At 36.5% G+C, this 14,126-nt stretch overlaps 1 protein-coding gene across 4 annotated transcripts in view; it reads left to right on the forward strand.

Annotated features, from left to right (window-relative positions):
- Positions 1-11,127, forward strand: part of ZNF326 (zinc finger protein 326) — a 29,350-nt gene extending 18,223 nt beyond the window's left edge. For 3 of the 4 annotated variants that reach the window (XM_062581756.1, XM_062581759.1, XM_062581757.1), the window contains 6 exons: positions 2,115-2,229; positions 3,264-3,411; positions 3,709-3,808; positions 5,510-5,640; positions 6,652-6,747; positions 10,387-11,127. In XM_062581756.1, the coding sequence (XP_062437740.1) occupies positions 2,115-2,229; positions 3,264-3,411; positions 3,709-3,808; positions 5,510-5,640; positions 6,652-6,747; positions 10,387-10,551 (755 nt within the window). In that variant the 3' untranslated portion in view covers positions 10,552-11,127. The remainder of the gene's footprint in view (positions 1-2,114; positions 2,230-3,263; positions 3,412-3,708; positions 3,809-5,509; positions 5,641-6,651; positions 6,748-10,386) is intronic. The other variant, XM_062581758.1, reaches the window with a different exon arrangement.
- Positions 11,128-14,126: the final 2,999 nt, after the last annotated feature.

The raw sequence follows: 14,126 nt of genomic DNA on the forward strand, positions 1-14,126 counted from the left end.
AAAAAAAAAAAAAAAAAAGTAGATTTAGTTAACTGAGTCTGTCAAGAATGTATTTCATGTGCAGTCTTACTGAAACAGGTTAATTATTAGTTTATATAAAAACCAGGTTAATTATTAGTTTATATAAAAGCAGTTAAAGTGTATATTAGCTGTAATGATTTCAAACACATAAGAAAGGAAATTCAATATTGAGTCTGAAATGGTCTTCAGACACCTTTTCCTTGTGTGCCTTACTATTGCCTATAAGGTTTGTTCAATAATGAATGCTGGAAAATTACAGCCAAATGATTGGAATTCTTTTTATTGAAATACTGAGCACACTCTTCATGTTGGATAATGGTCTTTCTGTTAAACTGGCACGCCCTTTGTGCTGTTACTCAGATTATAAGGCCAACTGAAATTGCTGAACTCAGACTTCCATTTGAAACCTAAGAAAACATGGAATGAATCATCAATTTGTTTCAAGTACACTGTAAAGAATAGATTGCCAGTTAATCTGTTTTGCAGATGTGTATTGTCAGGGAAGCTTGTGTGAAACATTGCAAGGCTTTGGATCCATCTATAACACCAGTTTAATAAGTAAATGTAAAAATTGTATTCACTTAGGCATTTGCAAAAGTGCTCTGAAGTAGAGCCCTGTTGGGGAGTTCCAGTTTATGTGTAGACTCAAGCTTCCATTTCCCAATCTGTAATAGACTAGACAATAAAATGTGTCATTTGAAGTATGGGCCATTTCACTTCACAGAATTTTATACCAGATGATTTTTGCAGCAGTAAAACAAGGGATCCTTTGCTCATTCTGGGCTTGGAGGTGTGGCACAAAGTGAAATTTTAATCTTCAGGCTAGCAGTGGGAAATGTGAGGGGCTTTTTGTTTACTTGTTTTTTGTTTTATAATTGAAGAAATAATGATAGAAATAATCTTTGAGACAAGAAAACACTCCTGCCAAATCAGAGTAATTTTTGAAATCCTTTTCTACAATTCAAGAAAAAAAAAAAATGGGGGTCAGTCAGGACTGAAGTGTGAGCTGTTAGTCACTGGAAATGTTCTCAGTACTCAGTGACACTTCTGGTTGGTCAGACCTTTTGCAAGTTTTTTTTTTGTTCGTTTGTTTATTATTATTTACATTATGGTGCTGTATGCTCCTTCCACTTACTATTTGGATGGAGGAGATCAGTGAGGCTGATCTTTGTTTAAGGTTGAACTGCAAAGGAAAACTAAGAGATGTCTTTTTTCCTGCTTTAAAACAACTGACTGAATAGTATTCTAAATATTTCCCTTTGTCCATAGGCTTTTAAAACAGAAGTAGGAAAGGCAAGCAAATTGCCAACATAATTAGAAATCTTAGATCTTGCAAAACTAATTTATAGTCATTTACTTGTTTGTACCTTCTTGCTAACTGCAAGATAATATTTAATGAAAGTTTTTTATTAAAGATTTTTTTTCTGCTCGGAAGGCTCTTCCCCTGATTGAGTTGTTCTTCCTGAGATTTTTTTGCGGTGGAATTAAGCAAAGTCAAGCAGGGGAGGGGGGGGAAGGAGTTTGAAATTCAAGTTTAGGTGCCCTTATTCAAGAACTGCCTTGTCCCCCTTGTGAAAACCTTCACATTCATTTTGGTTTTCAAAACAATGCTCACAGCAGAAGAAATGGCTGGCTTTAGAGAGCTTCTCTCTAAGTAGAAGGATTGTAGCAGCAGTGCTCTAAAACTGGAGAGTTATAAATAGATGGAGATTTTCATTTGTTTGTTTTTCCCCTAGTGCCCTTCCTGGTTACTTACTTGAAAGTCTTTAATAACTAGGCCCAACAGAGCTACCTTAGTTCTAACTCTGCATTGCCTCACTTTTATGAGTGTAATCCAGACTCTGTAACTACTAAATTTGTGATGTTTGAAGCAAGTGTTTTGTTCTGGCTTCTTTAATGGAGAGGAAAAAAACCCTCAAAACTTTCTGTGACACTTAAAGAACCATTTTGATATGTTTTTTCTTTGCATTTTGACACAATATAAAAGAGGTTTATGGAATAGAGGAGGAAAGACAAATTATTTTCCGTGTCATGTTGGACTTTTTTAGAGTCCAACATTAGCATTTTAAAATCCTTTTGCTGTGTGTTTTAAGATGCCAAAGGAGAAGTCAAAAGCGAAGAAGAAGAAAAGCGACGAATTGAGGCCAGAAGAGAGAAGCAAAGGCGCAGAAGGGAGAAAAACAGTGAAAAATACGGTGATGGATACAGGTTTGTGCTTTAACTATTGTCTTGTGTGCTGGGTGCCACCCCTTTTCTTTTTTTTTTTTCTCCTCCTTTATCCTTACATAAGTATATGCTATCTTTTCTGAAAGCCTGTTTGGACTGATTTTAAAAAAATAAAGTCCAACAACCTCAACCCCCCTCCACCCACCTCGAAAAAATTGTAACTTTAAAAGATTGGATGTTTCAGTGGAGTCTTGGTGTATCAGAAAATACACAATTTCCTATCCCTTTCTCCCCTAAAAGTGCATCAGCGCACAGTTGAGAAGTGGCTTTAGAATGGTGCTACCTTGGAAATGTGCATTTTGGGTGAGCAGATTTATATTCATGCTCTCTTAATAAGTTGCTAGAAATTGACCTTATTCTGGTTTTATATGTATGGTGAACTACTCTGTAGTAAGAATAAGTAGACAGATCTGTAACTTTCATTAATCTTGCCACAGCCAAGCAAACCAGTGGCCAGCACTGCACAGGACTGTTATCTTAGGTCAATAAGGTGTATGTTCATAGCACAAATTCCTTTTCTACAGCTGTGGTGAGGAGGCCAGTATTTTCTTACAAGGTTATGTAGGATTTTTTTTTTTTTTTTTTTTTTTTTGTATATGAAAACTAAGAATAAGTTCTTATTGCTTACGTATTTTCTTGAGTCCTTCTAGTTAGGAAATCGTGGACTGTCTTGATTCTGAAGAGTACTACAAAACTGGCACAAACTAGAGCACTGTGAGGAACACACTCAAAAAGTAGATTCTGTGGTTTTTCAAATGCCTAACTTTTCATTTTAGCAATTTACATCTTCAGCACAGATACTCAAACTGAAACTGGCTTCTTTTATATTTGGTTTGTGTGACAGTTTCCTTTGTAATGATAAAATAACGGAAAGAACTTTCTTTATGCTCCTTTAAAGAATACTTTTCCAATTCTGCTTCTGATTAAGACTTGGCAACTTGACAAGCCTAATTTTGAGGGGAGAAGGAGGAATGTTTCTTAAATGGTAATATTATTTAATGCATTTCTTTTGCTAGAATGGCATTTACTTGCTCATTTTGCAAATTTCGAACATTCGAAGAAAAAGAAATTGAGTCACATCTGGAGAGTGCAGCTCACCAGGAAACGTTGGATCATATCCAAAAGCAAACTAAATTTGACAAAGTAGTGATGGAGTTTCTTCATGTAAGCCAACAAATTTTTTGATTTTTATATTTTACAATGGAATGTAGTAAGTGTACCATCTAGTCATCAACATATGCTTTGTCTTTATTCCTTTCAGAAAAAATCTTTTGGCCTAGTATATGCTGTTAAAAGTTGAAGCAAATCCAGACTCCTTAAAATCCTTACACAATTAAATGCCTTAAGAAGTAACAGCAATTACCTGCTATGTATTTTTGTTTTCTCGTGTTTACGTGTAGGTTCCTATCTGAACATAAACAATCATATAAAAGCATATAATTTTTTCCTGATTCTCTGTAGGAGTGTATGGTGAATAAATTCAAGAAGACAGCTATGCGTAAGCAACAGACAAGTAGCCAAACAGAAAATGCTCAAGCTGTTGAGAAAGACATAATGGAAGGTGAGTTATGTGAAAGTGGAGCTCTGCTTGTCCTTTTCTCCATTCTTATTTGAATTTGATAAAATGCTTGCCTTAAAATGATGACTTTCCACACCTTTTCTCCACCTGGGTAGAGATAGAAAAATTTGGTAGAGATACTTCATTGCTGATATTATGTGGAGTAAAAGCAAAGTGAGAGGCAGGAAACCTTATTTCTGTTGGCTATCTAGATAGAAGCATCTTGTTTTATGACAAGACTATGCGACGTACTTGACAGGTAGAATTTTGAAGACCTTTCCACTGTCCTGCTAAATATAATCCATGAAGAGTGGCAACAGGTGGATGTAGATACATTGAAGGAGAGCATGTAACAGTGCAGCAATGTGATAATGGTCTATATGGTGAGCAGGCAGTGAGGTGGATTGAAAACTGAATGGCAGAGCTCAGAGATTTGTGATTAGTGGTGCAAAAAGTCTAGGTAAAGGCCAGTAAGTAGTGGTGTACCCGAGGGTCAATATGGCGTTCAATCCCGTTCAACTTATTCATCAATGACCCAGATGATGGGACAGAGTGTATTCTCAGCAAGCTTGCTGAAACACCAGAGAGCAGCGTAGGGTAGAGAGCCCTGGTGAGGCCACACCTGCAGTACTGTCTGCAGTTTTGGGCCCTGCAGTTCAGCAGAGATATGGAGCTACTGGAGCAAGTCCAGCAAAGGGTCGCTAAGATGATTAAGGAACTTGGGTATCTCTCGTGAGAAAAGGCTGAGAGAGCTGGGACTATTTAGCATGGATACAAGAAAATTGGGGGGGCGGGAGGAATCTTACCAATGCTCAGATGTGTCTTTTATTCTGTGAGGGAGTAAATACAACAGGGCAGATTCCTTTCAGTCATGCCCAGCAGTGGGACAAGAGGCAGTGGGCATAAAGTGAAACACAGGAAGTTCCATCTAAGTCTAAGGAAAAACTTTATTTTGAGAGTGGTTGAGCACTGGAGCAGGTTGCACAGAGAGGTTGGAGTGTCTCTGTTCTTTGAGATATTCAAAAGCCATCTGAACATGATCCTGTGCAGTGTGCTCTAGGTGACCCTACTTGAGCAGGGTGGTTGGACTAAGGTCCCTTACAACCTCATCCATTCTATGATTCTGTGATGATGGCAACAACCTTAATGCATCTAGATGCTGTGTTTGGGGGACCTTATGTCAAAAGGAGGATCTAGAGCACTTAGTCCTTTGCTGCCCAGTGTGCAGCTTGGCCTGAGTTCCTTCCCCTTGGCTGCCAGTTGCCCTACATGCAATTTGCTAGTGTTTTGTGTGTGCTGGTCTTCCTATAGCATCTCCGCTTTGTCCTTTTTCTTCAGGGCTTTCTGAAGATGCACTGGCTTACTGGAAGGGACATCTTTTATGTATATTTACTTTAGACAATAATTGTATTTGAATGTTGTCTTAATTTGAATTTAAACACTAAAAGCTACTTAAAAACAGTACAGTCATCTCAACAATCTCTTGAATTCCTTTCCTGTTTTTCTTAATTATTGAAAGCTGTGTTTGTACTTATGATCAGTGTATTCTGTTGGCAAGTTAGTACTTAAATCTTCAATCTCTCTAACCCTCCCTCCTGCTCCCCCCCCCCCCCCCCAAAAAAAACCACCCAGAACAGAACAATCACCACCATCTCACTCCCAGCACATTCTGTATTAATTATATCTCATCCTTTTTTTTGGCAGGGGTTACTGCTGATGACCATATGATGAAAGTTGAGACTGTTCACTGCAGTGCTTGCAGTGTGTATGTTCCTGCATTGCACAGTTCTGTTCAACAGCACTTAAAATCTCCTGATCATACAAAAGGAAAACAGGTAAGATGTGATGTATTATTAAAAAAAAAGAAAATAAAAAAAACATAATGATCAATTGGTTGTACTATGAAGTTTTAAAGGTATAATAGACTAGTAATAAGTGAAAAACGTTATGGTACTTGGTGCAAGTCGCTTTTAAGTTCTTACTGGTATGACTTGTTCTTTAGAAAGCTAGGAAGTCCTTGTTACACTTTGTAAAAATATGGCCTCATGAAATAGCCAGCCCTTATACACCCACAATTAATGAAACGTAGATGTGCTCAATAGCTGTCAATGGTAAATCATGAGAAAGCACTGGGGATGATTTGTTTCAGTGTTTAATAGTGGGATTTTTTTTTTTTTACTGTTGTGTCAGAAAGGTTTTTGTCATTCAAATTGCAAATTGTAACCTGTTTCCAGCAAGATAACAAGACTGATATCTCCCTTTCAGTTTCAGTTTTCTTTTTAATTTGAAGACAAATGAGAGCAATGTAGAAGTAATGGTGGTATGGAACAGATTCCTGTTACAATTTAAAATGATACACTTCTGTGTTGGTAGAATGATTAGTAGAGTAATGTAAGTAGAAAAAGAACCCAGTTGTCATAGTAATATGTCCAAATTAAGGTTTTGTTTATATATGAGCTTTCCTAATTATGGAATATATTAGACTGTGATAGAGGAAAAAATGTATGCTCTCTGCAAATGAGAACAAGTAACGGTGTATGTAATTTGAAAGCTACCATGCATTTCAATATAGGTGTGGGAGAAAAGAGATACATAGTTGTAGCTCATTAGAGAAGTGAGACAGGAATATATCTTGTGGTCAGACTAAAGCAACAACCTATAAAGAGTATCTGACTTTACTGAGTTTATGTGATTTCAACTTAAATGTCAAGAATGAGTATGTCATATGTCATGAATTTGTTCATAACTTATCTTGGAGAAACTGACCAGTACATCACAAATTCAAAGTCGTGGGACAAATGAAATAGGTTTATAATAGTTATTCACCATAAAAATATGTTTCCTAGGCCTACAGAGAGCAAATAAAAAGGGAGAGTGTTCTTACTGCTACCAGTATCTTGAATAATCCAATAGTGAAGGCACGATATGAACTGTATGTCAAGGTAAGATGGTCATGGTAAAAATGGAATATTCAGTCTCTCGTGTTTCTGATATCATTGTTTCCTCCATACTGACAGTAATTCTAACCTGAGTGCTCTGTCTTTTGATTTTGCCTTCTAGGTGGCTAACACATTGAATATATTCTCGTTGTAACACGTCTTGCCAGTCTAATGTCAGTGTCCCAAATAGCTTAGTTTACATCTGAAGAAAAAAGTTACCAGCTTCGGATTTACCACTTTTCATTTTTAGTTTTCTTTTTGTATGTATATCTGGTCAGTTTTTGATCAGACTGTCTTATACAAGAACAAGTTCTAGGAAAGCGTTGGCAGTATTATTTATACTATAGAGCCCCAAACACTTTGCAATTGAGTTAACCTTTATTTTTAGAAGTAAAGGCTGCAGTATGTGGCTTTAAACTAAAGTACAGTCCACAGACTACTCAATTACTTTTATTCCTTAGGATTTTTAGGCATTAGGACAGCATACAAAAAATAGCTTACAGCAGCAGTTGTTATCATGAATGGAAGACTTAAAAGTCTTAACAGCATGTGTTGCAAATGCGTGGACTGAGAAGTAAATGTGAATGTATTGCTTGTAAAATGCATGTGCGTTTTTTTTTTTTTTTTGGTTGGCCCAAAAGAAAAACTTTTCTCTAGTACTATTGCTTGTTATTTTTGACAGTTACCTTCAGTTGATTTAGTTTTTCCTATGTCTAATGTGTCTATATATATTTAAAAATATATAAAAAATTTCTTTTTTAAGACAAAGCAATATTGAGTTACGTAACTATGGCAAGGTGTGAGCCAATGTAGCATCAGATAACTTTCCTGTATGTTTTTACAGAAGATGGCAAATGACCAAATACACGAATTGGAATATTTGCATATATTTCTGATCATCTGCCCCAGTATTGCTTATGACCTGCTGTTCAAGTTTATTGTCCAGTGCAGCCCCCTAGTGGGTGACTGGAAAAACAGGTTCTCAAATCTGGTGTTCATCAGTTGGGAAATTGAGGAAGATAGAATTTGCAAGATTACCTTGACAAGAAGATCACTGTCATTTTCAGACTGCCTAGCACTGATATTTCTTGGGGGGGTTGAACTTAATAGGCTTTTGGCAGCCATCTGGTCAGAGGGATGTCAGATGATGGTCAGATGATGGCTTCTGGCTGTGTAAATACCTCTAGTTTTTATCCAAATGAATAAACAACTGCTAGTAATAATACAGTATAGATTGAAGGGATCTGGTAGTTTTATACAGCATGTTGTGAACTGGTGCATGTTATGCTTATGTTTGGTTCCTGCAGTCCTTCAGGACAGGAGAAGATTCTGGTTACAGGTGAAAACAGCAGTTTTAGGTGGATGTGCAGACTGGATCTGGGGGGAGGGGAGGAGAAATCATTGTTTTGGAAAGCATTGTTGTGTGGCAGCAGGACTTCAGAGCAGGTAAGACTTGTGAGGCTGCTGTGTAAATTTGTACCAAGGTGCAAAGGCAGGCCATCAACATCACAAATCTTTTTGAGAAAGGGAGAGCAAAACTGCAAGTCAGCAACTTGTGATTTTTTAACAGTACCTACTGATACAGCTTGACACAGGCAAACAAATTGGTGGTGGTGGTGGTTTTTTTTCCCCTTCTTGCACTGCTACGTTTCTCTGTACAATCTGTCAAGCCCATACACTTTTAATGTATGGTCTACAAGAGATGCATGGCTCAACCGAAGTTGTATTAGGGAAAGTTCTTTCTCCAGTGGGGCAAGTACCACCTTCTGATACTGAGAGTAATGTAATGGTTTCTCTACAGAGAGCAAAAGCTATATCTTTCTTGCCTACGTAACTGCACAAGCCATTTTGGTTGCCTTATAGAGATACTGAGTAACTGCTTGGAGGATGACAGATTAATGTACTTGGGGATGAATGGCCTGCTGATAGATAGTAGGTGCTCAGTTTTAAAGATATTTACTGCCTGCAATATTTTGCAAGACTTTGCCAAAGTGAGGGCTCTGGCTAATGTCTGAAAATAAGGGAGTGGATCCCAGGTGCTCATCTTTCAGTACACTTCTATAATGAACCAATTTACTGAGCGAATAAGATATTCTTGGTACTTCATTATTAGACATTACTGGACTGTTACAAAGTCATTACTCTTTGGTGTTTTTAGTCCCATAGTGCCTACTGGAAACCTGACAGTAATAGCAGCTTACCTAAGATGGTATGAACTTCAACTGTGAGATTTGGGGCTTTGTTGTTCTCATAGGGCCCAGATAAGTTGTTATATTATCTCTCTGTATACTTGATTTTTATGTATGAGGACCAACTTTTAAAAAGCCAAACTTAAATATTTATGGTTCTTTAAGATACTGCTTCATTTGTGGGATTTATATGTGGTAGCTACAACTTTGGACAGTCATTTGATTATTCTTATTAATAACAGCTGTAGGCTGATGTGATGTGCATGCACAGATTTATCTTGTGGTTTGAATAAAATTGTCTCAAAGAATTCTACTTATTTTAGGGCACCTTTAAAATTTAGTTTTATTTCTTTCCTTTTTTTTGAAGTTAAAATAAAAAGGATGGCAAGCTATGGGGTTTAGTGTTGTTGTTAAAGGTTTTCTCAGCTTTCTAATATTTCAGTGGTTTTAGGCCACCTGGAAGACCCTACCTGAAAAATAAAATCGAAGTAAAACTGGTGATGTTTCTTTTCTAAGTGAGCAAAAAAGGACAAGATGTCTAGTATTCAGTGTTTCTTTTTGGATCATCTTTTAAATATTTTTCTTGGAAATCCAGTCTTACTGTAGTTAGTGATTAGTGTCAAGTTGAGATCAGACTTGTTCCATCAGCTGTTTGAACATGAAAAGTTTTGGGAAAGAAGCTCTCAGTACTTCATTTTACTCTTTCTTTATTGCCTGTTGATTATTCATAGTTCTTAAATATCTGAAACAAACTGAAAGCTGACATACATCTTGCAGTGAATTATCTTATGAAATAGAGAAACCATTCAACTAGAATGTCAACATATTTAAAATACCCTGAGAAACCTAGTCGATATTTTTCTAAATCGCTGATGGAATGAATTTTAAGCTAGTCAATGTAATTGATTCCATGTTTAATCTGCTTTTTAATTTACTGAAGAGTTTGTCTCTGACAGAATTATTCAGCATGAATAGACTGACTTTGTAAATAATGAAGATCCTAAAGAAATGGGTTTTTTAGTTCTGATTAGTTTCTCATTGGGGGCAAAAAAGGAAGCAGCTAGAGTTCTTAACAAAAAGATGTTAAAATTTAAGCATACAATTTTAATTTGCAGAGTGTTGAAGTTAAACTGAAGTTTTGTATATAACACAATTTGAATTTTTCTAAATGTGACTTCTAATGAACTGTTTTAAATGAAAGTAGAATCTTGATTTACAGCACTTTAAAACTGTATGTCTGTGTGCATAAAAACGAGATGTTGCCAATTTAAAATTTAAATCAATTGTATTTAATATTGCTCTTGTGGCAAATCAAAACTTCTAGCATTTATTTTCAAGAGTTTTTCACCATAGCATTTCTTAGTGGCTGCCCTTCTCATTCACTGAAATGATCGGCATTGTTTTATTTTAAGCTTGAAACATCAAAATACTTGTTTTCTTTTTTCTACTTCAGGGTGAAAATCCTTTTGAAATTAATGATCAGGCTCAGGAGCAGCAGACAGAAGAAGAAGACAAAGCTGATGAGCCAGCTGAGGGGGAGGAGGAAGAGGAGGAGGAAGAGGAAGAAGAAACTGAAGAACAAACTGATTTTACTTTAGACCACACTGAAGATAACTAAGTGCAAGAAAATGAAGACAATAATGGGGGGGAAGGGAGGGAGAAAGAGCTTTTTATTTCTGTTCTAAAGTGGCTAAGACTTTTTAATAGTCTCAGATGAAAGTTGTGTAGGATTCCCCACCCTATGCATGCATTCCATTCTGTGGAGAACTTGTTTATATAATTCCTATGTGTTTCTGATTTTTGTTTAAAATGAAATTAAGATTATTTTAGTTGAGCTTTTTATAGCAAACTGACTGTTAGAGCAGACTGAAACATCGTGTTGTATATTTTTTTAAGCATCCTATTTTTTTGGTGTGTGTACTGAAAGTTGGATATAATAAGAATTTTTGGTCTAATCACTTGAAACAATGCTTGTGGGGTAAATATTTTAAATGCTTTATAGCATAAGCTTATAATATTTACCTCTTAGTACAGAATGAGTATACTTCAGAAATTGTGCTGTGAGTGTGGCTGTTCTTGGAACTGCATTGCACTCTGTATAATAGAATATGTGTTATAATATGCCTTGTAGCTTTTTGTGATAAGATGTACCAGTTTGTAGCAATAAAATACTTAAGAAATGTTACTGTTTAAAGTGTCTACAGTAAAGTGTTACAAGTATTTCCCCACACTAAATACAAATTTGGTTTCAACATTTATTTTGATGGATACTATGATTACTTAAAACTGGTTGTTTAAAGCAATTATTTAATCTTAGCAACTAATGTTATTTGTTGCTGAATTCTGATGTAGTCAGGTTCCACCTACCAGGACATGCTTGTGCTTAGCCTTCATTGTGTGTCTAGGGAAGGTTGCTTTTGGTATATTTAGATGCTGTTTACAGTTGGCTATCTTAGAAATTGCATCAATGCGTTTTTTTTTTTTCCTCCAAAAGTTCCTTCTAATCTAGCTTTTGACTAAGGAGAAATGGAAGGTCTGATTTAAATTTTTGTAAGTACAGCTAAATAACTTAATTTTTCACTAAAATGTGATACATTTTTAGCAGAAGTTACTGTCCACACAATCCCTTGCAATCATTAAAGTCAATCTGTTTCAAAATCTCATCATATATTGTGCCTTTCCTTTGGAGGACCTTTGTGTTAATTTATAGTCATAACTGTACACAAAGGTATAAAAGAGTGAAGGGAGGTTAAAGAGAATTAAAAGGCTCCTTACCTCAAAAGAGAACAAATTTACTTTTTGGATGATCTGAGGTAGAACTGGGGAAGAGTGTATTGTGGGGAAGTACTTGATTTAGATATTAGGCCCTCAGAAAGACCAGTGGCTATCAGCTCTGGAGAATGTGTTGTAATTGTTTTGCTATTGGTTTTTAGTATAGCTGGGAGAGCTGAAAATACAACACTGTGAGGAAGGAGAGAGGAAACTGGGTTTGGTGTCTTGACCTCTTGTTTCCTACCTGGCTTATTTTCCTATTTAAAAAAAAAAAAAAAAAAAAAAAAGCATGATATAGGCATAGCTGTTAAATCTGTAAGCAGTTTAGATTCGAAATGAAAGTTAGCAGGGATTGACTGAAAGATATGTCAAGCCTGTAGCCAACTGAACACTATTCCTTTGGATGTATAAGTTTAAAGAGAATACTTCTTAGAGGTCTAAACATTCACTTTCCTCTTCTCATTTTAAGACTAGGATTAAGATACATATTTACATTAATTTTTAGATATAATCTTCCTTCTGCCTTATGTCCTGGTCACTCAACTCTGTGTGTTCTGTTTGTAGATCTCTCTCCCTACAAGAGGAAGAAGCTTAACAGGACACCTTAACAGGAGCTGTAGCAGTGTTCTAGAAACTGGCAAGAGTTTAGTTACATGCTAGAACTTGTCTTGAGATAGCTAAGAGAACTGAGATGCTGCCCAAATTTCTGTAAGTGTTGGGTTTTTTCTTTTGTCTTTATCAGTGACTCCTTTCCCAACTGGAGAAAATTAAGTTGCCTATAAGCAGCTAAGTTAAGCCCTTCTATCTGAATTGTCATTTTATTTTTGTTTTTGTAGTCCTTATATCTAATACCACCTCAGGATCTTTGAACTTTAGGTATTCTGTACTTCACTGGTGATCTAAAACATGCTTGGTTTTTTTTTCTGTATACTAATGGACTGTTCTCACTTCTGAAATATGTTAAGTGATGGCCTAAACCTAGATGAGAAAATTTTGAGGCAATTGTTGACTGTAATACAGAAATTTATTCTGGTTTCTGTAGGCTTAGACGGAATCTTGAGTTCCTTTTGTAGCTGATGCTTCATCAGATTTATTTTTTAAAAAATCTTATCAGAAAAAGTATGGAAATAACTGAAGTGGGAGTGATTGAAGGCTGACTGTGTGCTTGCCCAGTTACTCCAAACTGGAGAGGCAACTGTTTGTTTCAGAATCTCAGTAATAAACTCAACATTAGTTCTGGATAGAGGTGCCTGCCAAAGCATACAGGTTTATTCACACACTCCTGCTGAAAGACCTTTCCAGTTTCCTTTGTATTTACCAAAGACCAGTTGCACTGTCAACTGCCTGACTGTTCACATGTGTAGATTGCAATGGCTTACAGCTTTCCCCGGATCTGTTTCTAAAGGAGCTTTCTGGGAAGTTGCCTGCCTGCAGTGATACTATTCATAAAACTCCAAAGGATTTGGGAACGTAACTATAAACCATATTACTATATACCAAGGGAACTAAATGAAAGTGGAAACCTAGTGGGTCCACTGGACTTAAAAGTGCAGTTGTCAGTGATTCAGTTTCCAGCTGATGATGTTTCTGTCTAACAGGAAGAAACTAATGGTGTTTCTTGGGGATGTTGCTGTTTCTGAGAGAAACAGTTGGATGCAATTTAGGCAGCTGGTATGTATGGTCCTGTCCTGGAGTCAAAATTGATCTCCTTGATAAGATATTTTGCTGTGCTCATGTTAAGTAATTGCGGATATTTTAAAAAACATCGGCTGGGGAACAAAAAAGGCTGTCCTAGAGCATGGGCAAGATCGTTCTCTAATCCTGTTCTAGAGCATGAACTGCGGAGCTATTTTTAGCATCTTAACTGGATTCAACCGAGATGATGTGCTACTGCTGTGATCTGAGTAGCCAAACTGTGTGGAACGTTTCAGGTGAGGATTTACTTTGCACAAGAATTGCAAGAATTTGTCTTGCATAGTGATGTTAATGCCGTTCTATTTCTGCTGGTAACAACTTGCATCGGTTCTACTGTTTTTTTAACCCTTATGGAGCTTTACTGCATGGTGTGGCGGTTTATGGTCGTCATGCTGAAGAAAACACACAGCTCATCTCATGTTCTGACTACTTGTTCCTGGAACTAGAAGTTAACTATTTTTGCTCTCAGGAATGTTGGAAAATATTTACCCTTTGTTTCAGGATTGAGCTTGTAAAGTAGTCAGTAGAATACAGTAGAAAGAAGTATAGGCACCAATCCTTATAAATTATATGCATCGGATAGACTACTGCATGTACAGAGTCTTAAAAATATTCAAGCCAAAATGCACTCAGCTTTTGTGTACATTAATTTCTGATTACACTGGGTAACTGGAACCATTAGTGTTACACCCCTGTTGGGTGTAACCCATTTGGCATGGTTTCTTG

Source organism: Rhea pennata, chromosome 8, assembly GCF_028389875.1.
Source record: "Rhea pennata isolate bPtePen1 chromosome 8, bPtePen1.pri, whole genome shotgun sequence".
Classification (NCBI taxonomy): Eukaryota; Metazoa; Chordata; class Aves; order Rheiformes; family Rheidae; genus Rhea; species Rhea pennata.